Source organism: Trachemys scripta, chromosome 1, assembly GCF_013100865.1.
Source record: "Trachemys scripta elegans isolate TJP31775 chromosome 1, CAS_Tse_1.0, whole genome shotgun sequence".
NCBI lineage: Eukaryota > Metazoa > Chordata > Testudines > Emydidae > Trachemys > Trachemys scripta.
Window position 1 is genome coordinate 128,450,410 of NC_048298.1, and position 27,731 is coordinate 128,478,140.

The 27,731-nt window shown below is 42.0% G+C and overlaps 1 protein-coding gene across 1 annotated transcript in view; it reads left to right on the forward strand.

Annotated features, from left to right (window-relative positions):
- VWF (von Willebrand factor) overlaps window positions 1–27,731 on the forward strand; it is a 246,104-nt gene that overhangs the window by 202,866 nt on the left and 15,507 nt on the right. The window contains exons 43-47 of the mRNA XM_034784806.1: window positions 354–503; window positions 14,359–14,469; window positions 19,935–20,118; window positions 20,811–20,851; window positions 24,547–24,663. Of these exons, the coding sequence (XP_034640697.1) occupies window positions 354–503; window positions 14,359–14,469; window positions 19,935–20,118; window positions 20,811–20,851; window positions 24,547–24,663 (603 nt within the window). The remainder of the gene's footprint in view (window positions 1–353; window positions 504–14,358; window positions 14,470–19,934; window positions 20,119–20,810; window positions 20,852–24,546; window positions 24,664–27,731) is intronic.

Below are 27,731 nucleotides of genomic sequence, written 5' to 3' on the forward strand. Positions count from 1 at the left end.
AGTTTCCCCATCTGTGAAAAGGGGATAATGATACTAGGTTTTATTATTTTATTATCTCTGAATATTGGACCAAACTCTTCTTTCAGTTATACTGAGTCAAACCCTGGCTAACTCCACTGAATTCAGTCAAGCAGTCTCTGCCCCATTGGATTTCAGCAACTCTTTTGTTTTTGTAATAAACTAGCCACAGCTTTTCAAGACTTGAGGCATTTCCACTGGGTCCAATACATCCTGTAAGAGTTATGGTAGATCTGGTAAATCCCAGAAGAGACGGGCAGATAGAAAGTCAACCTTTCAGAGTGAATGGTGTGTGCCCTTATGTATATTCATTGATGCATTCACTGCACTGACAGGTTTGTGTGCATCGCAATGTTGTCTACCCCATTGGGAAATCCTGGGAAGAAGGCTGTACAGATTGCATCTGCACTGACATGGAAGATGCTGTCACAGGACTTCATATTGCAGAATGTCTTGAGAAAGAGTGCAGTACGATCTGCCCTCAGGTGAGTAACGCATAAAGGAAGGCATCAGAACAAGACTGTGGGGGCTAGCATGGCTGCAGAGGATCCGAGCAAGGGGGAAGCCAAAACCAAATTCACACAGTAAGTATTTACTCTTCAGGAAGGTCTCAGAGAAGGAGCAGTTATAACAGCAGTTCAGACGGCCCTTATCTCAAGACTGGTTCAGAGTCCCCACACTTAGTCCATAAAGGCTCTGGGCCCAGTTAGGCTAGTTCTCTGGACCAGAGAGAGAGAGACCACTGTCCATAGCAGCCTGCATGGCTTCTAATCCCCTCTCTCCTGCCCAGCTTCCTGGTGCTGTTTAAATAGCCCACCTATTTATCTGCTTATCCACATGCTCCACTCAGCTCTCTTCAGCAATAGCAGCACAGCTAGAAGATGTGGCATGCTGCCACCAGCCACCATCAGTGCACTTTGACTCCTGTGGGGATTTCAGACCTGTCAGGATTAGTTAAGACTGCTGTCAGACATATTTATGATCCTTGTTCTCTTCATGGCCTATACTCCACACAGGAAAAGGGAGTATACTGTTTACACCAGCGGGGAGTATACTGTTTACACCAGCAGTTCTGCTGCTCCACGGCCTATTCTTCATTTTCTTTGTGTCCTGTAGGTTGCACAGAATGTGAGGTGAAGCTAACCTTGGGTATGTGGGACTGGAAAACACACTTCATAGTGCCCTCTCAACCCATGGCTCTTCCCATTGTTTGGTCCCCTTCACACCACACAGCAGGACAAATTGGGGCTATTTGTTTTTCCTCAGTCGTTCAGTAAAACTAAGTAGCTAGTGCTCTGCAAACCGATGCACACTAAAGCCTAGCAGCAGGAGTGTTCTATAATCTGAAATCTGTTTCTTAATCAACATTTATAACCAATTTTTACTCTGGCTTCAGCTATCCACTTAAAAAGGCTGAATACTAGTTCCAGTTGGAAGACAAGGAAGCTAGAATGACTTTCTTTTTACAGTTTAGTAGTAGCAGCAGGTGGTAACTGGGTTAGTTAAGAGACAATACAGCAGTGAAATGCCTTAAGATTCAACTTTGGATGAAGTCTTCTTGCCAGGAGAACCCATGAATGGATCATATTGCCCATGGATCTCGGCACATCGGTTACACCAGTGAAGCTCTTTGTGGGTTGAAGGGAAGTACTTATTTGCTTAGTTCTGTGTTTTAAATGTTGCTAATCAGGTGCACATTACAGTAAGTCAGAAGTTATTCAAACAATTGACTGGACAGCATGTTTTCCTAAATTAGTTGCACACACTTGTTGCTGATTAACATGCCCAGTTGGATACATTATAGCTGACACGGCCACTGTTCCTCTGTGGGGACTACATGGAAGTGAATGCCAGAGGAAGGAAAAGCTCTTTGCAGCCTGTTTCCTACTATCCTTCCCTCCCCTTGCAACACCTGTGAAGGGCTTTTCACAAACCACCATTGTTAATAACAAGCACATTGATTAAAATGCAGTGATGGTCAGAAAAGTGGCCAGGTCATCACAGTGATATCTACTCTTGCTCAATGGCTCTCCCACTTCAAATCTGCTCAGTTACATTCAAAATATGGTTGTTAGTCATCCACACTACAAATACAGCTTATGATCTGAAAAATCAGCCGCATTTTTTTAACCCTTTAAATCAAAACCAGTCATAATGTGTCTGGAAATTCAAATGTTTGAATAATGTTAACTTGGCCACATTGTGCATTTGTGCAGTAAAATTGTCCTGTTTATTATTGGTGGGTGTTGGGTTTTTTTGCATTGATTTGTATATCTTAATGCCAACAGCACTGCAGGTGCCTTGTGAGTGAGTTAATATTGCTGTAGGTTCATTGCATTTCCTGACTAATGTGTTTAAATTCTCATTTAAGCTTACATTCGCATAGGTTTTTGCACATTTTGCATGCATTGCATGCTTGGTTATGAAGACTTCAGTTATTCAAAATTCTGTGACCTAAAAAGCAGCCCCGTCTTCTGAAGTCTATTCATTTAATTACAGCTGGGATTTTAGCCAAATGGAATTAGGTGCCCAACTCCCACTGAATTTCAATGGGACTTAGGTGCTTAGTTCTTTTAGACTCCTTTGAAAATCTCAGGCTTGGTCTACACTACCCCCCTAATTCGAACTAAGGTACGCAACTTCAGCTACGTGAATAACGTAGCTGAAGTTCGAAGTACCTTAGTTCGAATTAGTTCGAACTTACCTTGGTCCACACGCGGCAGGCAGGCTCCCCCGTCGACTCCGCGGTACTCCTCTCGGCGAGCTGGAGTACCGCAGTCGACGGCGAGCACTTCCGGGTTCGACTTATCACGTCCAGACTAGACGCGATAAGTCGAACCCAGAAGTTCGATTTCCAGCCGTCGAACTACCGGGTAAGTGTAGCCAAGGCCTCAGCTGACATTGAAATCTCAGCTGACGTGCTAATCCAAATGTAGTGTCCACCAGTATGTTCAGAAAGTCAAGGTTGGATGGCATGTATGTCTATGTGGAAGTCGTATTAATGTGATAAATCACCTTTATCTTTCACTACCTCAGCTGCACTCTGGTCATTTATCCACCTCAAAACTTGAGCAGTTTTCAAATAGATGCCATTTTAAAAATACACTGCCACAAAAATCTTTTATTCTTTCCTTAAGTCTGAACTTTCCCCCAAAAATTATATTGGTCCAAGGCTCAGGATGGGCTCCAGTGTCTCAAAAACCATCAAGGGTAGAAGCAAGAGTGTTAAGCCACTGCAGGGGAGCCCCCTCTTTCCTGTTGCATAAGGCATTTGTTTCTAGCCTACTAGGTTCTGAAATATCAGATCTTAAAATATCAAACTGGCTTTTGGCTCATAGCCATAATGTTGTCAATAAACTGTTACTCTGATAAATCATTATTAATGCACAGCTGCAAGTTCTGTGCAAATCAACCCTAAGTATGAGCATTGTAATCACTAAAAGGTTTAGCATTATCACGGAGGGGACCGTGGCAGCTTTCTTTGGGAATCAGCTATTTCTTATGCTGTTTTAGTAAATTATCAGATGTGGCAGGACCTGTGTTATTGCTGTCAGAACCTTCAAAGTGGAGAACTCTACTTCTTCTAAACTTATTACTGATTTGTATTGTCCCAGCCAAAATACTTTCCCACTTTGCATTGTCCACAAAGCTCTTTTAGATCAGATGCAATCTCAGAGGAAGTTGTATTAGTGTTAGGAAGCTTCTTAAACTGGGGATCGTTGTTATGATTTCTTGGTAAGGAAGAGCATGTTCAGGTACCACTCCCTCTTGTCTATATCTCATAGATTAAAGCCAGAAGGAACCATTATGATCATCTGGTCTATCCTCCTGTATAACACAGGCCATAGGGACTCCCTGGATTAATTTCTATTTGAACTAGATCATATTTTTTAATAAAACATCTAATCTTGATTTTTTTAAATGTCCAGTGATGGAGAATCCACCAAAGCCCTCAGTAAGATGTTCCAATGTTTAATTACTCTCACTGGTAACAATTTATGCCTTATTTCTAGTCTGAAGTTATCTAACTTCATCTTCCAGCCCTTGGATCTTGTTATAAATTTGTCTGCCTGATTGAAGGAGCCCTCTATTATCAAAGTTCTATCCATCATATAGATACTTATAGACCGTGACTAAGTTACCCCTGAACCTTTTGTTAAGATAAACAATTCAGACCTACAGTGCGTCTCCACCACTGTCCATAAATAAGGTTGGCATCATGCCTGACAATGAGCTAGCCCTCATCTTCCACAGGTTCTGTCTATAAATGTACACATTGCCAGCTTCTTAACTCAGGTCAGATACGCCACTGCCTCTATTCCCACCTCTTTTGAAATCCTTATTCATTTCTTCATCTCCTTTCTCTGTGGTTTCCCAGCCCCAGGTCTCCAGAATGGGCAGAGTTCAGCTGGCTAAATTAAATTAAATTTATGGAGATATCCTATCTCCTAGAACTGGAAGGGACCTTAAAAGGTCATTGAGTCCAGCCCCCTGCCTTCACTAGCAGGACCAAGTACTGATTTTGCCCCAGATCCCTAAGTGGCCCCCTTAAGGATTGAAATCACAACCCTGGGTTTAGCAGGCCAGTGCTCAAACCACTGAGCTACTCCTGCCCCCCCCCCCTTCTCAGATGACAAGTGCATCTGCAATGAAACAATTTCTAAGTGTGTTTCTGCACCAGTGGATCCCTACCAGTGGGAGCAATGGTGGAAGCTCTTGTATAGAGGGGGCTCAGGTGCTCTTACAGCTGTGCCGTCTAATCCTGCTGAGGATAAGATTGGATGACATGGTGTAATAACTTCCTTCCCCCTCATATACTGTCTATGCTACAAGATCCACCACTAGGAGAAGGAGGGGAAAGCTTACAAATTTCCCCTAGTATAAACACAACCAGAAAAAAGATACCCAAGCACATCACACTCCCATCTCCAAATGATTCTGCTGGGGCCCCATTCATAGAATCATAGAAATGTGGGACTGGAAGGGAACTCGATAGGTCATCTAGTCCAGTCCCCTGCACTGAGGCAGGACTAAGTATTATCTAGACAGTCCCTGACAGGGGCTTGTCTAACCTGTTTTTGGAGACCTCCAATGACAGAGATTCCACAACTTCCCCAGGTAATTTGTTTGTGCTTAACAACCCATACAGTTAGGAAATTTTTCCTAACGTCTAACCCCCTTGCTGCAATATAAGCCCATTATTTCTTGACCCATCCTCAGTGGTTAAGGAGAACAATTTATCACCCTCCTCTTTATAACAACCTTTTACATACTTGAAGACAGTTATCATGTGCCCTTCAGTCTTCTTTTCTCCAGACTACACAAATCTAGTTTTGTCAATCTTCCCATGTGGCTCACGTTTTTCTAGATCTTTAATTATTTTTGTTACTCTCTTCTTGAATTTCTCCAATTTGTCCATGTCTTTCCCAAAGTGGTGCCCAGAATTGGACAGAGTACTCCAGTTGAGGCCTTATCAGTGCTGAGTAGAGTGAAAGCATTACTTCTTCGAGTGATGGTCCCTATATGTATTCTATAAGTGGGTGCACATGCACCCTGAGTCCAGAAGGTTTTCCTAATAGTGTCCATTGACCCACACATGCGTCGTGGGTCCCCTCATGCTCCCAGCCGAGGGTATAATAGTTCGTGCGGGTCGATGCCTCTCCAGTTCCCTCTTACGGCTGCATGACCTGAGTCAGAACCACTGTTCCTTTGTGCTTTTAGTTCTTGCTAAGAGACTGACTTCTGTCCATTGTATATAGTTGTTTAGAGCATAGATAGTAGTTGTAGGATTAGTAGTAGGTTAGTAATGATAGTCATCCTCGTTTGGGGAATGTTTACACCCCTTGGGGATTATGCCACACGTTCTGGGATTTAAAAACTGTGCCTTCTGCCCGTGCTCATTCTCAGTGAGTGATGAATAGCAGAGATGTCTTTATTGCCTCAATGAGGCTCATATCACAGCTCATTGCTCCATCTGCAAGTCCTTCCCACCTCAGACCAGGAAGCTCTGGAGCTCCACCTACATAAATTCCTCATGGAAGAAACAATGAGACCATGTGCTCATTCCGATGTGGGATTGTCAGAATCACCATTAAAGCAATCTCACTAGCAGTGAGCACTACGTCCGACCTCTTCCCATGTACTGGATCTGGCAATACCAGTGGTGAAGGACAAGCCCAGAACTGAGATCAAGAAGCAGTCTCGTGAGCACAAGAGCAGGTCACCACATTGGACTGCCACTAAGTGCAGCATTTCCTCCCCGAGCTGTGCCAGCTTGGGTGAGATGTCGCATGCGGAGACAACTGCACCAGTGCCCAAACTTCCCTGGGTGGAGGGAAAAGCTTGGTAAAAATGGGATCCAACAGTACCAACAACCACCCTGGTAGCTGCCTGTTCAGAGTGCTCACCAGTGCATGCACTGCCTGTCTTGTCTCCACCTCCGTGCTGCTTGGACAAGCCAGACACGCAAATGCCACCTGGATCCTCTGGTATTTCCACGGGCATGCCTAGGACTCCCGGCCACTCAGAGCACCTTCTCCTGGCAGCAGAGCTCGTTCTCTCCCATGTTCTATTGCTCTCCAACAACATTGCTGTGGTCATGTACATAAACAAGCAAGGCAGCGCCATATCTCCCACCCTCTGCTCCGCATCCATCCACTTTTAGAACTGGTGATTCAAACACCATGTGATACTCCAAGGCACGTACCTCCCAAGCACCCAAAATGCCCTAGCAAACATGCTCAGCAGGACTGTCTTCCTCAACCACAAGCGGGAGTTACACAACATCACACTCCGATACCTATTTCACCAATGGGGCACCCCATGGTGAGAACTCTTCGCCACTTGCGAAAACTGAAAGGGGAACCATGGGAAGGATTTGCAGGGTGAAGCTCTTCTCCTCCCCTGGACAGGCAACCTCTGTTATGCTTCCCCCCCCCATTCACTTCCTCCCACATGCATTACACGAGATCCGGCAGGACCGAGCTACCATAATACTTACAGCCCCATTCTGCCATGCCAGTTCTGGTTTATAAACCTTCTTAGACTCACCACCCGCACACCACTCCACCTCCGGACATTACTGGATCATCTCGTACAAGATCAGGGCCGACTCCGACATCCCAATCTGGGCCCCCTTCATCTAACGGCCTGGTATTTGGATGGGGCTCAGGGGTAGACAGGGCATGCTTGGTGAGACACATCCTCCTCCAGAGCAGGGCATCCACCAGGCCCTACTACAGAGCTAAATGGAGATGCTTCATCTCATGGGCTCACTGCCATCACCATCCACTGCACTATACCTAGCGTCCTCGACCACCTTCTTGATCTCAAAACGTTGGGCCTTGCCCATAGCTCTGTACAAGTCCACCAAGCAGCTCTCAGTGCCTTTCTCCCCCCTGTGCATGGCACCTCCGAGTTTACGCATCCTACCACCGTCTGTTTCATGAAGGGTTTATTCACTACCTTCCTGACAGTGCTCAAGCTCACTCCCCATGGGACATCAATTTCGTCCTGTCTGCCCTCACAAAGCCATCCTCCGAGCTGCTGGCAATGTGTTCCCTCTCCCACCTCTCCAGGAAGGTGATATTCTTGGTAGCCATTACCTTAGCTAGATGGGTCGGTGAACTGGTGGCCATGATGGCAGACTACCCTTACACTGTCTCCCACAAGGATAAAGTTTGCTTATGACTTCACCCTAAATTCCTCCTAAAGGTAGTGTTGGAGTTCCGCCTTAATCAGTGCATCCACCTATCTGTTTTCCACCCCAAACCACACGCCTCCCATATGGACAGAGCCCTGCACTCCCTTGACGTCCACCGTGCACTGGAATTCTACCTCCACAGGGCTCATTCCTTTTTCACATCACAAAACTATTTGTGACCATCCCTGACCAATCCAAGGGCCAAGCCCTCTCCTCCCAATGAATCTCCAAATGGGTCTCTGGCTGCATCCACGAACGCTACACACAATCCAACATCCCACTGTCTGATGGAGTCACAGTGCATTCTATGCAAGCACAAGAGACTATATCGGCCTGCCTCACATGGCAAGACATCTGTCATGCAACAACCTGGCGCTCCATCCACACGTTCATGACCCACTACGTAATTTAGCAATCAGCAGCTACAGATGCTGCTGTGGGCCAAACCACACTGCAGACTTCACTTCCTATCGCATCCTCGCACCCACCTCTGCATTGACCACTACTCGCTAATCACCCGTGTCTGGAATGCATATAGGGACCATCACTCGAAGAAGATACCTGTAACTGGAGATTCTTTGAGATGTGTGGTCCCTATTTGTATTCCAGTATCCACCCTCCTCATCCTCTGCTGCATACTGGACTACTCAGCGGCAAGAGGGACACTGGAGAGGCTCGATGCATGTGTGGGTCAACATACACTGCTAGGAAAACCTTCTGGACTCAGGCGCATGCCGCACATTCACACCCACGAATGGAATACAAATAGGGACCACACATCTTGAAGAACCACCAGTTACAGAAAATTAACCTCCTCTTCTTGTGTCTTGCTTACAATTCTGCTAACACATCTCAGAAAGATGTTAGCTGTTTTTGCAACAGTATTATGTTGTTGATTCATATTTAGTTTGTGATCCACTAGAACCCCAGATCCTTCATGGTAAGATCAATTTTGAAACTGACCTTGTTTTCAAAACTCTCTATTTATTTTGTGTGATACGTTTCTACACTTTTCATTAAAATGCACCTATTTCAAGGTGTTTGTACAAATATAAAAAATTAACAATGAAATAAAATCCACCCCAAAAGCTTTCCATTCAGATGAACTCCAACTTGCAAAATATAAATGGATTTGCTTTGACCTGTGTCACGGGCCCTTGTTTCTCTTTTCTCCCCATCTCATTCTTTCTAGTGGCAAGGAGTTTTTGGGAGAGAAAATGGGTCATTGCTGTAATTGCTGAATCTGCCACCAGGAGGAGTAGTGTCTGCACCTTACTGTTCTCCTGGAGGTTTTTCAACATGATTTCTGTATGAGTACATCAAAATAGCTCTCCGGAGCATAATAATAATACAGTGGGTTACAATTTCAAAGGACTATACAAACACTAATTAATGTGAAGGGAACACCTGCTTTCATTCTTGCTTCCTGTCAGCATCCTTAAAATCAGGAACCTGGGTAAATGATATAAACATACTCAGTTTAAGGGTGATGTGATTATGAAAAGCATTTCATACATAACTTTCAGTGATACACATCTTAATCAGACCCATTTGGCTAAGTGTGTGTAAATCGATTATGAAAGATTTTCAGGCCTCTTGAGAACTGTGTTAAATTATAACACAAGAGCATTTGGAGCATTCATGCCGAGGCATGGCAAATGATGATTGTAATGGATGCTGACCATGAAATCTATTACTTTAATCTCCAGTATTTCAAACTGACATTTTTCTTTGATGTAGCAAAGTTTGTCTTCTCCCATATGTTAAGCATGACTGTAAAAGGCTAATGTTATATGCATGAAAGATCAAAGAAAAGATATTTTAAAGGAAGACTGTAGTTCGAATGTTGACTGTGAAATGATGATATTTAGTAACCATGTAAATGACTCGGAAGATCGTTCTGAACATTTTGTTTTTATTGCATTAGCTCATGGCAGAACAAGGTACAATAAATCTTAATGCTTTGAAGACTTGTAAACTGGGGGCCAGGTGCTCAGCTGGTGTAAATCAGTAGAGTGGTGCTGATTTGCACCAACTGAGGAGCTGGTCTGAATAGTTCAGCATCATCCAAATAAATCCTGTTGGATCTATCTCAGTCTCTCTCAATCTCTGATTATATCCCTTTAATCTGTGTCGGTCTGTAATATATCCATCCCCATGGCATTTAAGTGCCAAATATTCATGGATTTTTAAGAAAAGTCCCTATTTTGAGGGATGATCTCCACTCTCTTTTCCACCCTATTGTTAGAGGGGGAGCTGAAAGAGTCTCTGTTCTGTTTGCAAAGACTCTGCATCCTCCTGAGGATGAAGTGTGCAGCAGCTCCCAGACCTCGCAGAAAGTTAGAATTAAAGAAAATATGTGGAAATATGCCAAGTCACCGAATATGTGGATCCCTTTAATAACCTTAAATAGTCAATGAATCAGAGTGTAAAATCCTCTGTCACTTCTGAAGGGCATGGAATTAACTCAAGTTCCTCCTAGGTTTATTGCAAACCTAACTCCAGTTCAACACAGTGTGAATATTCTCTACCCTGTGATTTTATCCATATGCTGTCACCTTCCCTTGTTGAGCCCAACTCTGTCTCAGAGCTTGTGCAGGGGGAGAGAGTCGGTGTAACTAAACCCTTATAAGTTTCCCCACAGCTGCTGCTTATTATTACTCCCAAGTCAGCCATGTGCACCTGCTCAAGTGTGAAGGATGGTTTGTGTTCGTTATTCCTTACCTCCCAGGGCAATAGGATTTTTCAGATCCATAGACAGTGATCTTCATGTCAATATGACAGACGCTTGGAAACTTACTACAGGCTCATTCTGAGTTTTGAATCTCTATTTGAAATGTGAACTCCAAATGTATAAAAGACCAGGAGGGAAAAAATGAAATAAAAGCAGAAGATCCGTCCTTGAAAACAGGGGAACTAGCAGAATGTCGAGTCACTGCAGTAAGTAAAAACTTGAACAAAAAGTTTCAAACAATGTTGCATTTCTGCATCACAAGTGGTCCCAGAACTATGGAGGATAATGATGGTAAAGATTGTCTAGTCTGTCTAACCCAATCTATCCAGAAATTTGTGGCACTCATCACCATAGTATCTAAGGATCTACTAGAGGTATGTCTACACTACATTTTCAAACCCACTGCAGTGAGTCAGAGCCCAGGTCTACAGACTTGGGCTCACATTAAGGCACTAAAAATACCCGTGTAGACATTTGAGCTTGGGCTGGAGCTCAGGCTCTGAAGCCAGGGAGGGGGCAGTGTTAGATGTACCCTAGATCATTTTGTGCATACACTGCCCAATGGAGGGTTGTTCCCAGCAATATATGTTCTAGTTCTTTATTCAGTTGAGTTTCAGATCCCCAAACAGGCTTCCAGCACTTCTTTTAGAAGGTTATTGAGCTGGCTAAAAAGAGCCGTATTTTTCCTGATAGTCGTCATATATTTTCCTTTACTAAAAATTAACTTGCACCCATTTGTGTTTTAAAATAAATAAAAGGAACTGTCTTTGTACTTGTGAGCTCTTACTTTCATGTTGTAAATAAATTGACTAATTTGTCTTCTGGAGAACAATTCTTCATACTATAGAGGAGACCTGGGTATCATAAATGAGCCAGATCCATAGGGGGTCGGACTCAGTTTCCAGTCCCACAAAGAGCCATGATGTCATTTGCACCTCTAGCTGGGCCACCAGTTGGGGGAAAATGTATTTGTGAAAATTGTTGAGAATTCTGAAGCACGTTTCAAATCTGCTATTTTCACCCCCTTTTCTTTGCAATTTCAGATTCCATAGCCAGGATCCACTTACTCAAGAAACTGAATAAATTCTGGGCAAAAGCAGCTGATTATCATATTTTTATTTGTCTATTTGAATTTATAACAAAGATAAAAAGCATCTGTCACATGCCGGAGGTGCTTCTGACATATATTTAACAAACAGAAGCAATGCAAAATAACCGATTCAGCAGCACGACTTCACACACAATCAAAATTACGCTACTAAAGACTCAGTCTTCCTCTGTGATGTACGTGGGCAAACCTCTGTGCCCACAAAAAGCCCCATTACCTTCAGAGATCAGTCCATATGAGTCACACTTCAGGGCCAAGGCCTAAAATATTTATATTAAAAGACATAAAAGTTATTCAAAAAGGGAACAGAAGCCATGCTTAAGTGACCAGTCATGGAGGTTTAATATCAAAAGATCAAATGTATAGTCTGTTTGCAAACTGTTTGTAGAATCTACAGGCTAAAATGTGTTCAGGTAAATTCTTCATGAGGCTGTTTTGAATTTCTAAGTTAAATACTAGAGCTAGAGGAAAATTTCCCATTAAAAGATTTTGACCTGATTTTTTTTTGTCAAAACAGAAATTCTAATGAAAAAGAAATTGTATTTTTATTGAACATTTTTGTTGAAAACCAAAAATGTTTTGGTTTTAAACTGAAAATTTTCAATGGAAACCTGAAAATCTGCAAAGAAAAATTAACAAAATGTGTTTTAATTGAAATGTTTAATGAGAACAAAATATTTCCCAAACAACTCTGTTAAATACATCTGTCAGGAAGATCTGTGAACTTTGCACTCTGTTCTGCCCCATTCATTATGCAAGGTGGCTCATGCTTTCAGGTACAGCGATTGGGCTGTCCATGAAAAGAGGCTGATATTGATGTTGGCAGGGCTAACGGTGGCTGGGACATTAACAATGGGGTCAAGGCTTCCAACATCCATGCAGAGCCTTCCTAAAAGGCAGCCATCCACTTTACAGATGTAAAACCAGAGTGAAAGGTGGCACTGAGCTTATTGAATATTTTAGTCCTCGTCTCAAATTCAGGTCATCATGTTGCCAGCTCAGTACTGAAAGTAGAACTGCTCTATGCCCTATGGGGCTCCATGCTTTTCAAACCCAGAGATGGAGAAATAAAGATATTGCTTTCTTTCAGTTAGCCAGATGCTCCAGTGTCTTATACTGTGTGGTGGTTGGTTATTTTATGAAGGAAAGTAGTGGCCAAATCACCAGTGAAATGATCAGCCAATACATTTTTCTGCTCCATACGCAATTATCTGCAAACTGAGGAGATTGGCTATAGCAACTCTGAATAATTCTCCACCTTTGTTTGAGTGTAAACCCAATCAGATGGCTGAACATATTAAACATTTTTCTGATTCACCCTTAATTTTGAATTTCCTCCTTTTTGTTCACTGATTAACAATCATGATGCTGCTAGAATAGTTCTTTCTTACATTTGCTTATTCCATAATAGCTGTAAATCAGCAAAACCATTTAAAAAACCCTCCTATAGTTCTATAGATGATTTGTTAGGTTTTTTTAAATGGAGATGATACTGTGATTCTTAAAGATTTATTTAACCTGGGATTCACATTGGGTTTCTTCCCAGGACCTACCCTATCCTACAGTTATTTGCAGCCACTTGAGAGCTTCCCTCAGAGCTGATTGCTGAGAAAGCAAAAGAGTTGAGGCAGAAGAGGAGCTGCTCTGAGATTGGGTGTGGCATAAGGGGAGGGAGAAGAGGGATGTGCAGTTGTTTTTCTTCTCTTTTGCTTGCTCTCATTGGGCCATAGTGTCTGAAAGATTTTGCTGCTATTTTTTCCAATCTGTAGGGTCCAGCCAGAGGGCACCTCTTCATAACTAACCTGTGCATGAGGTGCCATGGGTTGCAAAGTCCTGGTATAGTGGACTGTGACAGGTCTTTTACAGCACAGACAGGGAATAAATGAAATGGTTGTTATAGAAAATAAGAGGAATAGGCCAGTGGAATGCATTAATTTGCTCTTCCTCAGAACTAGAGGGTAGTGCAAAGTGCAACAAATTTTACCTGGATAAAATAAAATGCTTGCATACAATTAAATGTTGGAACTCACTGCTGCAAGATATTATTGAAAGAAATAGTTTAGGGACCAAAACATGCTCATTTTAATATTTCCTCAGCCTCCCCATCCATCTTTGCTTGTTTGTTTCATCTATCTATTAAATCTTGTCAGAAATCTAGATTGTAAGCACATTGGGGCTGGAGTTATATTTTTCTTACTGCATGATTTGTACAGAATCTAACGCAATGGAGTTCTGATCCTTATTTGGAGCCTGCCAGTGTTCCTGCAACACAATAACAGTAATAATAATAATTAATTATGGCAATCCTGCAAAGTGCTAGGAACCATTGACTCTCATTGAATTCAGAGAAAGGCTGCTCAGAACTTCACTGGAGATGCTCATATCCTCTCAGGACCAGGCCCTTAGTGAGATTCAAAATGGACTAGACACATGAATAAGAATAATGTCTGCAGTTACTCTAGTTAGTGGGAAAAAATCAGTGTCTTCAGTAAACGAATCAGCAGCCGATAATCAGTTAGAAGTCTCTACCTGTAGTGAATAATATTGCACAATTATGAGGGTTTTTCACATTCTTCTGAAACACATAATATTGGCCACTTACCGTGGACCATTTGTTCTGTTACAGCAATTCCTATGTCCTTATAGTTTTGTTTAAACTGCACTATACAATAAGAAATTGTACTATGACAATCTTCATGTTAAGTGTCTCTTGCAAATGTATCATCATCAAACTTCTCATTGTCTTGTGTGGCTTTCTAATATAACTACAACCACTACCTTGTTCTCCTTTGACAGGGATATACATATGTCAACCGGGAAGGGGAGTGTTGTGGAAAATGTCAGAAGACTATGTGTGAAGAGCAGAACTCATGGTCTCGAGGGGATGTAGATGTCCGTTTGCATGAGGTAAGGTCAAGAGTTCCATGCTGCTAACAATGTGCTCAGTCGTTCTCGTTTAGGAGATGGGACTAAAACGTTTTTCTCTTCTAGAGAAGGGAAAATGTGCAGGTTGCTTTTTGTGTAAACAGATCAGCTGGTTGTCATGTCCATGTTTAGTTTATTAGGAGTAGTAATACCAGTTTACATCTTCAAAGGCATATTAGAAATTTAAAGTGAACCTTACAATGCTTCTGTGCGTGAGATGATATTATGCCCAACTGAGGCATAGAGCGACTAAGGCTCCTTGTGCACTATGAGCGAGAGGTGTGGTTCCCAACTTCTCGACACATACTCACACACGCTGTAGGGGATCCGGCACATGTCTAAATAGCAGCGCAGCTGCAGTAGCATGGGCAGCAGCAGCGGGGCTCTGTGCTGAGTGCGTACCCACAGGGTGAAGTTGGATTTGTACTCAGCATGGCTATGCCGTGCCCCTGCTGCTGCTCCCTGTGACTACTATTCATTCTTGGGCTGGCTCTCATCGAGCTAGAGCAAGTATGTGTACGCAAGCTGAGAATCGCATCTCTACCTCGTAGTGTAGATATAGCCTGGGTGACTTGCCCACAGTCAAACAGCAAGTCAGTAGAAGAGGAAGGAATTTGTATCTTCCAGTATTGTGCTCAAACTACTGAAGTCTCTTAATCTTAATGTTTTAGGCTCTGTTAACCTGAGCCAGTCGTAATGCACTTGGTTCAGACTCTGTAGTCATAGATTGTATGACAAGAAAGGAGCACCATGACTAGATAGTCCAATCTCCTACAGAACACAGACCATAGAACATGACATATTTAATTCCTGCATCAAGCCCATAGCGTCTGTTTGAGCTAGCTCATATCTTTTAGAAAGACCTCCCACATATTAGTGACACTAAAAAAAATAAGGACCAGGAAGACATTAAACCTTCCTGAATATAGGATAACCTATCCAAATAATTTAGTCAGCAAAATATTTGCATTTCCCCCTTGCTTTAAAAATAGCTTGTTGCTTGGAAGTGAACCAGTAGGCCCTGATTCAGGAAAATAATTAAGCATGTGTATAAATCTAATTAAAACTGGAGACTTAAACCCATGCTCAGAGCTGGGCAACCTTTTTTGAACAAATCATTTATTCACTGAAAAAAATGCAGTTTTTGGTTGAGCAAAACTATTTGCAGATTTGCCACACGTTGGCAAAATGAAAAAATGGTGGGTCTAGAGTCACCAGCAGACTTAGATGCCATTCACAAAAGAGGAGGAGGTGGTATCTCTTTATAGACCTGTGGCTAGAGTACTCAGCTGGGATGCAGGAGGCCACCACTTCAAATCTCTGCTCTGCATGATATGGGTACGGATTTGAACTTGGGTTTCTCCCATTACAGGTGAGGATCCTGACCACTTGGCTCTGGGATATTCTGGTGTGGTCTCTCTTAATTGTCCTGTTGAAGCTGTTCCATTTTGTATGAATAATTAAATATTCATTGGAACAGGGACTGGAACCCAATTCTTCTCCCTCCCAGATAAGTCCCCTGACCATGGGGGGGTCGGGGGTGGGGGACGACACACCTCCGATCACCTCTTTTGTGAATGGCATTTCCGAATTTCCTTTGCTTTCAAATAAAAAAAATCAGTTTAAAAATTGCCCAAATTAAAATGAATCATTTCATTTTGGGTCAAAATGATTGATTTGTTTAGACAAGAAAACTGATTTTGGGGGCAGTGTCAATCCAAAACTATTTAAAAAATTTTTTTGGTTTGTCCAGCAAACCAAAAAGTTGATTATTTGGACAGTTCTATCCATGCCTAACTTTAAACATGTTCTAGTGCTTTGCTGAATTGGGTCGCTTATGATTCTCTCCCAGACATTCTAATTTAAAATATTTGGATTGTGTTTTTTTTGTCTTTAAAAATGTAAATAGTCCTTGTTGCTTCTGAAATTTGACACAACACTGAGACAGCACACATGATTCTATGTTCCTGAAGTCATAGCACTTTGTTATAAAACATGTAGCCCGATAGCCTCAACATTCCTGCAGGATGAGCACTGTTGAATAACAATGATCTGCTGTAAAAACACACACTCCCTTCTTGCAGATCAGGTGGAATTTAATGGGATCAGAGTGTTAAACTGCTAATGTCTGGTGTCCATAAATGTGGGGTGTGGAATGATGTAAACTGAATTTTTCTTAGCCTTCAAAAGTCAATGAGTAATACTGAAAAGAAGTGATTTTTTTTTTGTAGCGCTCAGACAGTTCTGGCTGTAAACACCCACATCCACTGTTCAATATTAGAAAACTCGAAAGGACCATCTCTCTGACCTTTGTGTATATAGGATTAGAACTTTACTATGGATGGTTCAAGAGATTGGTACCAGAATACTGACCACCGTGAACCCTTATTCATCTGTAGATTGTCAGTTCAATCTGAGGTTAGATGCGACCTAAAGATATTATCATATGAAGTCTGTGCAGTGAACTGTTTGAACTGAGTAGCTGGTGTCACCGTGCTTCAAGCAGGACATCACATCTGGATATTCGTTGGCACACTCAGTGATGCCAGGGACTGAATGGGGATGGAGATAGAGGCGTGAAAATAACAGACTTTTTGGTTTGCTGGCAATTTTGAAAAACTGAAAAATAAATCTGTTTTGGGTTGAACTGAAAACAAATGAGTTTTTAAAAAAATTTCAGTGACTCAAAAAGTTGAAAAAAAATATTTTGGGTTGAACACAACATTTCAATTAAATGTCAAGCATTTTTTAACATTTATTTAAAAAATGCATGAAATTTCAAAACAAAAGCCCATTTTGAACTGAAAAATCAGAACGTTTCATTTTGAAAATGTCAAAACAAAACTGCTTTTTGGCAAACACTGCAGATCTGGTGACAGCTCTAGATGGAGAGTGAATTCTCTCTCTCCCCATTGAAAAGGGTGTCTCAGAGTTGAAGCACGTTTCCAGGGGACAGTAAGAAGAAGTCAGTACTGTGGTTGCCCGTGCTGCACTTGTTGTCTGCTCAGAATAACATTTTATTTTCAGCACCACATTGAGTAGAATTTCTTTGTGACTGTTCCAGAGAGTAAATGAATAGCTGGAAAAAATGAAATAAATAATAAAGGAAAAAAACCCAGACCCCATTTACATGTGCAGCAGATATCCCACTAGTTTGCAAAGCCAGGTGGATACTGGTTTTCTTTTTCCCTTCATTTACGTATTTCTTCAGCCTAATCATTTTGTTCTGCTTTTAACCCTGTGAGCTTTGGCAAGCCTCTGCCTGCCCGAGGAGCATTAAATTGCCTAATCCTGTGCAGCGGTTGGGGATCAAAACAGTAGGGAAGGAAAATAGTAAGTTAAATATATTAGAATGCTAGGCCTTCCATTCTTCCTGCTTCTCCTCCCCAGTTTAAAACAGATTTGCTAACCCACTTCCACTGTTATACATATTGCTGTCCACAACTATTCAGTGCTAATTCTTCATTGTATTTTTTGCAAAGAAAATCAGCTTCTTTCCTTGATGATGATAATAATTAATGAATAAATAATGCAACAGCTCAAAGACTTTACCCCTCACATTTTAACTGACGACAGTCCTATGTACCAACATCATTCATTCTCTGCTTTACAAATCAAGCTTTCAGAGAAACATGGTGTCATCTTCCACTGCATCTACTATTTTTTACTGTCCTAGATAAACCATAGAATCCACATACACTGATGTGTGTAACTGTGTCTCTTTCCAGCTATTAACACTGAAATAACTCAACGGGTGACAGAAAAAAGTGGACTGACTTTCCCAGTGTCTCATACATTGAAGGTTGATGGTCTTGTTAGAAAACGAGAGCCCGATTGTCATTTACACTAAAGCCCCTTGACAACACTCTGGCAATAAGTTACATGTACACCCACTATAAAGACCCTTTATGCTACCAGAGTTGTGTAAGTGATTTTGAATATTTATCAGCCTTTTTTTCTAATGAATATTTTTAATTTGGACATATTTTTGCAATGAGTTCTACCTTTATCTTCTATCTGCTAGAACCAAGGTGCTTTTTCTCCAACAAAAAGCCACAAACTAAAATAGCTTGTGGTCTTTAATCTGTAATTCTGAGGAACGATTTATTATGTATTTATTTTAATTAGATTAAAAATATATATATACCACATCATGCGTGTCATAGTGAACGGGGAAACATCATTAAGAAAAAGAATCTTGCAAGAGGCTTGGCTCTTCCTCCTCTCATATTAAGAACCGCTCCCATTCCTAAAGCTAGACGCATGCTTGAGTACCTTGCTCAATCAGGGCCAATGTCACTGGGAGTTAATCTCCTGGCATTCTTACAGGACTGAACCCTTTAGATCTTTCCCAAGAAGTCAAAAGACAGAAAGATGTTCCCAAAATGTCTTTATTCAGAGAACACATTCAATGGCTCTAAGAATCCAAGGCGCTCACACATTGCTGTGGCACCTATCACTTGGTGTTTGCATTCTTTGCTTGTTCTCAGCACAGAAGGGAAGTCAATTTAATCTTCAGTTCCTTTCCCAAGGTTCTGAAATTATTCTTAATAATAGTCAATCTTCCTTCACTGTTGGTGTTTGTGCCACTGTGGATTAAAGTCACAGTGGGAAGTCCCACTTCTATCTGGCACTTTTACTTATTATAGCTATAATAATATTCAACATTTGTATAGTGATTTAGCTCTTGAAAGCATAGTATAAACATTAACAATGTTAGATTTCAATGAGCCCCAGAAGCCCATGGTTCATGATTTCACAAGGCAAATGTGGGATTGCACAGAGCCAAGACTTTGGCCTGGCCTCTATCAGCACCTCCTTCCATCATGCAACTATAACCCCTTTTTTCTGGCCTGCTGTGGCACCCCTTCCTAGCAGTATGATCTTGAGGATCCCTCTCTTTCTCACCCAGTGGCAAGTACCACCATCTGTATCCAGCAACAAGAACCTGACCCCTTTCTCCATTCACAAATCTTTTCTGTCCAAAACATGTTACCAAAAGCCTGCCTCTGTCTCTGTAAATCTGAATTCCCACAAGGCCCCTCAGAAACAGAGAGATCTGCCATAGTTCCTCTGAATCCAGAGCAGCCACTACGAGCAATTTTTTAAGTTAAATCTAGTAAATGGTCCCCCTACACAGATTTTTCATGCAGTTAAATTTCTCCTAAATCTGTCCCTGTCACCCCTAAATTCTGTAATCTATTCAGCAGTCAATTCCATGACCTCACAGTCCACACCAAGATTTAGGGAGAACTGTGTGGTGACAGGTGGCTACCATGGTCCTTGCTGAAAATTCTGGGAGTTAAAGCAAAGGGAATAACTTCTTGGGTCTGTGTCCAACAGCTTAAATTGATTGTCATTTTGGGTTTGTTATGGTGCCCCCTCCTCTATCCACTGCACAAACACTACCAACTCCTCCTAAACCTTTTGCAATCTCCCATGCTTAGGTCGGCACAGAGTGGCGATCCCCCTTCAGCCCTTGCATTATCAACAAGTGTGTCCGAGTGAACGATGAAGTTTTTGTTGAGAAAAGGAATGTGTCGTGTTCTCAGATGGAGGCACCCACCTGCCATTTAGGATATGAGTTGCGCTGTGACCGAATAATAAATTGCTGTCCTTCCTGCCGGTGCGGTAAGGTTTCACAACTGCTAACGGCATCATCAGAGGATTCGGGTTCTGTGGCTCACTCACTGATTTTGTACATCTCATTAGGAGCTTACAAAAATCCATGTTATGTAAACAAATTTAATTTGAAGTTGTCCTATAATATTGTGAATACAAACTGCAACACCTTCCAGACAGTAGCAAACAGCCCTGGTGTTAGTTGAAGAAGAAACTCAAATTTGATTAGTTACAGTGACCGTGTTATTATTCCTCTTTCCAAGTCACTCTCCTTGTCTCCTTGTCGTCTGCCTCTTAACTTGGCTTACGTAAATACTCGTGTGAGAAGCTGTGAGGATAGGAATGGGGGAGAGCAGTGAGAGTGGGGAGAAAAAGGAGAAGAGTCTACCACTGATAGAGCAGATATCAGGGGATCTTCTGTAAGTGGGAAACCTGAACTGTAGGGGACTTCATGCTACATATTTGGAAAAAATAGGCAGCTAAGGAAGATTCAGAAGGGGAATTCAGGACAGCACTGCCAAAATTAGGGCCTCTGGCAGGTATGATGTATGGGTTGGGCCAAATGTTGCCATCTTCATGCAGGGACAGCTCCCATTGACATCAGTGGAAATTTTACCACGCATGCAGGATCAGGGCTATAATATATAAAACCTATTGCAGTGCCACAGGTAACACTAATAAGTATATGTTTTCTTTTCCAGAACCTGTGAATGGTTGTGTTCTGAATGGCACAGTTCTCGGGGTAAGATAATATTCTTATGTCAAATGCCTCTAAGATATTTAAATATTTTAATGAGAATTTGTAGAGTATAAATGAACTACTATGTAGATACCATTTACAGGCTCACTTTCCTCAAACTGAGGCTTGGAAAATGTGGTCTCATGGTTAGACACTGGACTGGGGCTCAAGGGATCCGGGTTGAATTCCTCGCTGTGCCACAGATTCACTGTCTAACCTTGGGCACCTCTTTGGATACTGTAATGGTGGGGGCCTTGTAAGTACTTTCAGACCACCACAATCACAGGAAACAAATTGTGAGAAATATGCTGATAGATGATCCTGGCTCATTCCAGAGAAAGGAGAAACTTCCCTTGCCCCACCCAGAGGTTAAAGCAGATTCAAATAGGATGGAAAGCACTCAGCACAGCATCTGAGGGGAGGGGAAACTCTCCTTTGCTTTTAGTGCTTCTCACTACTTGACCCCATCTCACCCTCAAGATCCCTAACAAAATGCCTTGAGAGAAAATTCCTTCTTGACCTCCTCACATCTAGTGGCTGGTTTAACCCTATGCATGACAGTGGGAATGATCAGAGTTAAGCATCTGAGCTTATGTATACCCAAAGCTATCTTCGGTGAGTCCTAGCAGTTGTCCATTGTTTTCTTAAATCCATATTCTGGCAGTATATCTAGTAACAGAGAATTCCAAATATGCTGATCGCCCTCGAGGGGAACAAGCCCCTCCATGCATTTAACCTAAACTTTAATCTCTAAATTCCAGGAGTGTCCATAAGTTTCCCTCTTGCTGCTTATTTAAAATTATAACTATCCCCAAATCTCTGTGGTACCTACTACACACTGCAGTAAGAACCCTTTTCAGTCTCTTGTTTTTCACATAATGTATGCATAAGCTTGTAATCTGATCAGAACTACAGCCCTGTCATCATAAGATTCCTTCCTTCTGCATAAGAGATTTCCTTCCCCGCAGAATGAAATCCACAGAGGAACACAAAATTTCTGTCAGCACATTGTGGGATGAGTTTTTAAGTTGTAATATGCTTCCTTTCTTTGATTCCTATTTACCTTTTCTAGAATATATGCATTCCTATTGGGATTTATAGTGTCCAAACCTGGCTACAATACTCCATGCAGACCCTAATCATGACCTTAGGTCATGTAATATAATAATTACATTCTCATGCATTCTAGGATGTCTACTGGCCTTCTGTGCTGCAACTAAACAATGCATTGACACCTGTGTGCTGACCCTGAAGTCCCTTGCAAGAGTGGCTCATCTTAGTTCTTTACTCAGCAACATACAGATTTGTCTTGCAATTTTTGATCCAAAATGTATTACTGTTCTATATGAGAATGAGCCATTTATTTAATCAAATATGGTCTTAATTCGGCAATGTGTGTGGAGGCTTTGTGCTGGCCTTTTGCAGAGCCGACAGCGTTACCCTGTATGAGTATTCCCACAACACACTCTGAACTCCCCATGTCCTGTCCCAGCATGCAGAATATAAAAGTTGAGACAGATATTCTGGGGTCACTGTTCTGTGATTGTTCTAAAGTCCTGGTCAGGAATCAAGATGGGGTATCCCCAGGACATTTATACTTCCTGGATTTCAAAACTTTATGCTGGGAATACAACCACTGTTTAAAAATAGGCTTCATGTTTCATTTTGTATGAAGGGAAAACTTCCTCCATTAACTCATTCAGTGAATAGGTCCAAGTTTGGAATCTTTCACTACAGATCTGTTAGATTATTGTGGCCCTTTGTTTTTCCTTAATCCCTTTACATTTCTGTTTTGTATCAGGTTACCAATATTATACTCCAGTAGGTCTATTGCACTCACTCCACTGTTTTAAATAATGCTGCAGGCTTTAAATGCAGACTTCCAAGCAGGTGGCTGTATTTACCAAATGGAATTAGCTGTCACACTCATCTGTTTTCCCAGGCTTTTATTGAGTGTCATGTTTGAGGGAGACTAGAGTCATTTTTAGCTTTATGGGGGGTTATTTTGGTTGCATTAGCTAACAGTGGGTTAGCAGATGCTGATGTTTTATTATAAGTTTGTCTAGAGAATATTTGATAGGTGTATTCTACAAATGGAAAAAAATAATTCATTCCTTATTTTACTCAGTTCCCCCACACTGTAAACTCTGTTCATTGACAGAAATGTACTGTCAAGGCCCATTAACATGCTGATCTGAGAAGAAATTTATATACATATTACAGGTGGTGCTTATGTTGCAAACTTTGGATCCTGATAGAAACTCCCCAAAAGTTTGGGGGCATTAGTATCTGGGAGGGGGGGTTGGTTCCAGCTTGTCTTTAATAAGTGTAACCCCAAATTTCTCCCCCCAAAATAACACTGATTTCAACATAAATTTAACTTCTTGCTATTCTACTGAAAAAATGTAATTTCTAGCATGTTGGAATTTCAGAACTTTCATGAGCTCCTATGGGGAATCTACAGTTTAGTACATTATTCCCTGTATACTGAACTTTCTAGTGGTTTCCTCCGTACTACATATGATGCAAAAACCTTGTGCTACTGAGGCACTATGTATAATACATTAGCCATTTACTTGAAGAGGCCTGAGTCAAATATGACTATGGTCATAAATGGCAGAAATTTAAGTATTTTGAAGCAAGTCACCAACACAAAAACATCACGCAATGTTGAATAACTGGGGGTGAGGGGGTGGGGCGGGTTTCAGGACATAACAGGAAGTAGAGCAAGAATGATGTTGCAATTCAGGATTGACAGCTTCTGTAGGACTATATATTCTGTTTAAGTTCTTGTACTATGCTCATCACGGTGATATCTGAGCACCTTCCAGAGTAAAGAATAATCAAAAAGACTAGTGTTTTTCATATGACATTTCCTCTCCGTTCCTACCCCACAAGGAAAAAGTGATGAGTGTGACTTTATGTCTGGATCCTCCAAGTGCTATTCTCCTCTCAGATTTATGAACATTCAATAAAAAAGGTTAAAATAAGAGGGGGGAAAAAGGTCCTGAGCGAAGCCTACAAGCTTGAGTTGGTACAGTGTTATACGTCCATTGGTTTGTACTGAGGGGGATTAGAAAGGGACGTGGTACTGGTACTTCCACCCCCGCTATAATCTTTAGCCCAGTAGTTAGCTCATTCACCAGGGATGTGGGAAGCCCAGGTTTTAATCCCTCCTCTTGAGCAGGAACTTGAATTCAAGTCTCTCTCCTCCCAGGCGGGTGCCCTAACCACTGGGCTAAAGTTATAAGATGGGTGTTGCCAAGAATCTAGCCCCAAACTCTTTTTTGTGGCTGAAACTATTTGGTGAATTTGTGTCAACTTCACAAATAATTTTGGGTGGATGGAAGCTGCATTTTTCAGCTAGTAAACTATTCATCTGAAAAATTTCACCCGACTCTCATTGTAACTTGATGAACTCCTCTTCCTAGCGAGCTTGATGGCACTTTTAAAAAAAGTGAAATCTTGATGGTTGGCTGCAGATAAATCAGCTAGTTAGGAACAGCCTCCTCCTGTTGTGCCTGTATGATGATACAAGCATTGGGTCTCTGAAGCTGGGGACAGAAAGGTTTTGGTTGCTATCCTCAGTCCAGAACAGTATTGCACAATTTAATGAGTCAGTTTCAAGCTAAGTTGCTTATTCTTTTGAGTTTTAATAGATGATCACTCAACATTGCAAACTGATTCTAATGTTTCAGGTAGGGGAACACCTGATGTTGGACCAATGTACGAATTGTCAATGTGGCCTCCAGAGGGGGCTGCCTATGAACTACAAACTGAGCTGTAGAAAAACCACCTGTGAACCCTGTCCCAAGGTGAGTGAGAATGCTATGATCCCGGACTTTCCTGACTGCGAATCTATGCAGTCGTAAGATCACCTCACCCATTGCATACACCCCAATCTCAGAGCTTACTGTCCCCATTCCCAAAAGTCTTGCCAAGGAAGGGTACAGTACGGTCCTGTATTTTTCTGCATCTGTGTCGGAGGTCACATCCCAATTATGTTCTAAAGCCCCAGTTCAGGAAAGCATTTAATTTTTCATTGTGCTAAGGTCCACAAGTCTGTTACAATGGGTACTTCAGCCTGCTTACAGTTTGTGGGCTGAACTAGACTTTCAGTCACTAGCAGCAGGCAATGCCCATGCCCTGAAGTTCCCTACAGTTTTAGCTGCCCCCACAGCAGCTGGCGGCTCAGCCAGACCTCTCTGCTGCAAAGCTTTTCTGAGGAAAATTCCAAACTTTATTTCAAATTCCTGCCTAACAATTCAGCGTACTAATGCGTCGTCTAATTCCCAGCTGCTTCCCTGGGCTGTATTTGCCTTTTGGGGAAATTGTCCCCTCAGCTCCGCTTCCCCTCTGAGGCTTTTGTGGCAGCTGGTGCCTGTACAGGGAGACAGCTAGGCTGAAAAAGTCACAGGCAAAAAGAAAAGTCCATATCTCCTGTTTTCACTCCCCTTATTGAGTATTTCACTGGGAAGCTTGGCTGGTTCTGTGGGCAGAGTGCAGTTCTCCATTTCAACTTAATCCAGCCGGGACTGCCTCTTCCCCCCTTCCCTAGGTAGGAAAGAAGGCAGCAGCATTGGAATAGTCAGCTTTAGGGGCAAGTAGAGCCTCCTCCCTCATCTCCATGAGAGGAGTGATGCCAGAAGGACAGTACACCAGATAGAAAATTGCACATGAGTCCTTATAGCCCTCTGCCCTCTTGACTGCAGAGCTCGACTGCCTTCTCTCTTTGGGCACAGATGGAGGGGCAAGACACAGCATGGACAATGTCAATGCCAGAGGGCATAGAACAAGTGGGCAGTAACAGGCCTCTTGGCCTATCATTTCTTTCTTTCTAGCCTTCATTTTATAAGTCCAGAAGATTCATCAGTAGTCACCAGACCAGATTCAACCTGGTGTCACTACGGAAGAGAAACATGGGCTATCTTCCTCAGTGATCAGGGACTTGACCTTTCTAATTGGGGGAGATTTCAGTCAGATTCACTTGACTGAGTGACCTCCTCGCTTTACAAGCCATTCACAGGCAGCCAAGTCTGGGCAGGTACTGTCTCAGCCTCCCCTCAGTATGAAAAAATCTCAGACTAACCAAGAACAAACAAAAAAGTAGGTACGTCATCTGAGGTACGCTAAGTGCTTCCTCATGCAGTCAGAAGCAATTCTGACAGGGGTATTGCAATTATGGTCATTCTCCATCTAAAATGCTTGCTGCCTTTTTCATGGCTTCTCCCTGAAAAAGATAGTGGAACACAAATCTGTTCCACTTAGATATAGCTCCATGGCTTTTCCCCTTGAGATCAGATGTGCAGGCAAATCAGTTCCCAGCTCACTTACTAGGAAACTTTATGGAAAGCTGAGACTATTCACAGAGTCATTAGAAAAGTAGATTTACAATTTTGGTTTCTGCTAGACATTTTAGAACAGAATACCAGTCCCATGGCAAAGTGAAACCCTCCCTGAAGTACAACAAAGGAGAATAGCACTTGGCAAGTGATAGCTAGAACAAGCGCAGGTGCTGAGGCAAGAGTCATAGTGGCCTTCATTTGACCCAGAGCATTCTGAATGACTCCCAGCCTTCCCTACCTGGAGTTAAACCCCTGATTGGTGCCACCTTCTTTCAGTTTGGGAGCAAATGGCTACCTACAACTTGTGTCAAAATATGGTGACTTGACATTGTTCAGAGAGGATACTCTATAGAGTTATGCAAGAATCACAGGAACAGCCTTGTCCCATTCCCAATCTTAGGCAGCCCATGGAAATGCCAGGACATGAGATATAGTTTCATTTTACTTCAGATCAGAGTGATATAATCCTTTCCACACCAAGGGCTGTTCTTTATCCCATTTCTAGCCTCAGAGAGTCCATAACTAATAGAGCAGGGTGACACATCAAAATAAGTTCTTAAAGGAGCTCTATCTTCACATTCCCATTTAACTATCCCACTGACAATTCTTCCATTTTGCAGATAAACTGCCACCTTTCCCCCCCAATTCCAGCCATTACCATTTGATTGTACATGTGCTTCCAGGGACTCTTTCCAGGATCATAGTAGCAATAATATTGGCCTTTAGGAAAAAGGAAATTTGCTTTTATCTCTTTCTGGACAATTTTTCTGATCAGGGCTCTGTACAGAGAGAGTGAAACCAACACATAGACTGAGCTGGTTTCTGGAGTATCTTGGATTTGTGATAAAGTCAGACTTTATCACAAATCCAGGGCTGATCAAAAGCTAGGAAGGAGAGAACAGCAATAATATTGCTTATGTCTTTCTGTTGGAAGAGACTGTGGTTCTTGGGACTTACTAACCTCACATTGGACCTTCCGACATCTCTACTTACACAAGAGGTCCACTATTGCAAAAGCCATTCCTCCATTCAGCCCCAGACAGGTTCAAGGTGGATACTTGGATGAAGTGATTATCACTCATGGACACTAAAAACGAGTTAACAAATATAACTTATTCTATTGGACAAACAACGTCCATAGTTTAACTACTGCATTAAGCAAGTGACATATGGCCTTGAATTCCTCCAGGAGGCCTCTAATGTGGCTTTATGAGAGTGTCCAAGCAAAAGGTAAAATCTCCGTCCTCTGATGTTCTCAGTATGTTCAAGAAAAGGAAGTTTTGCACAATCCCCAACATTAAATGCATCCTTAGGGCAACTACCCTAATTCTAGCCTCTCAAGGTTATAGTGCACAACCTGAGAACCTCATTCTGGTCCTTGCAGCACTACTCAAATTGAACTCCTGTTGCAGGGGTCATTATACTTATTATATTTTAAAAGTAGATTTCCTAATCTCTATTATCTGCAGTCAGATGAATTTATATAGTTGGGAGCTTGTTTGCATCAGACCAAGTATTTTACTTTTAATTTGGACAAA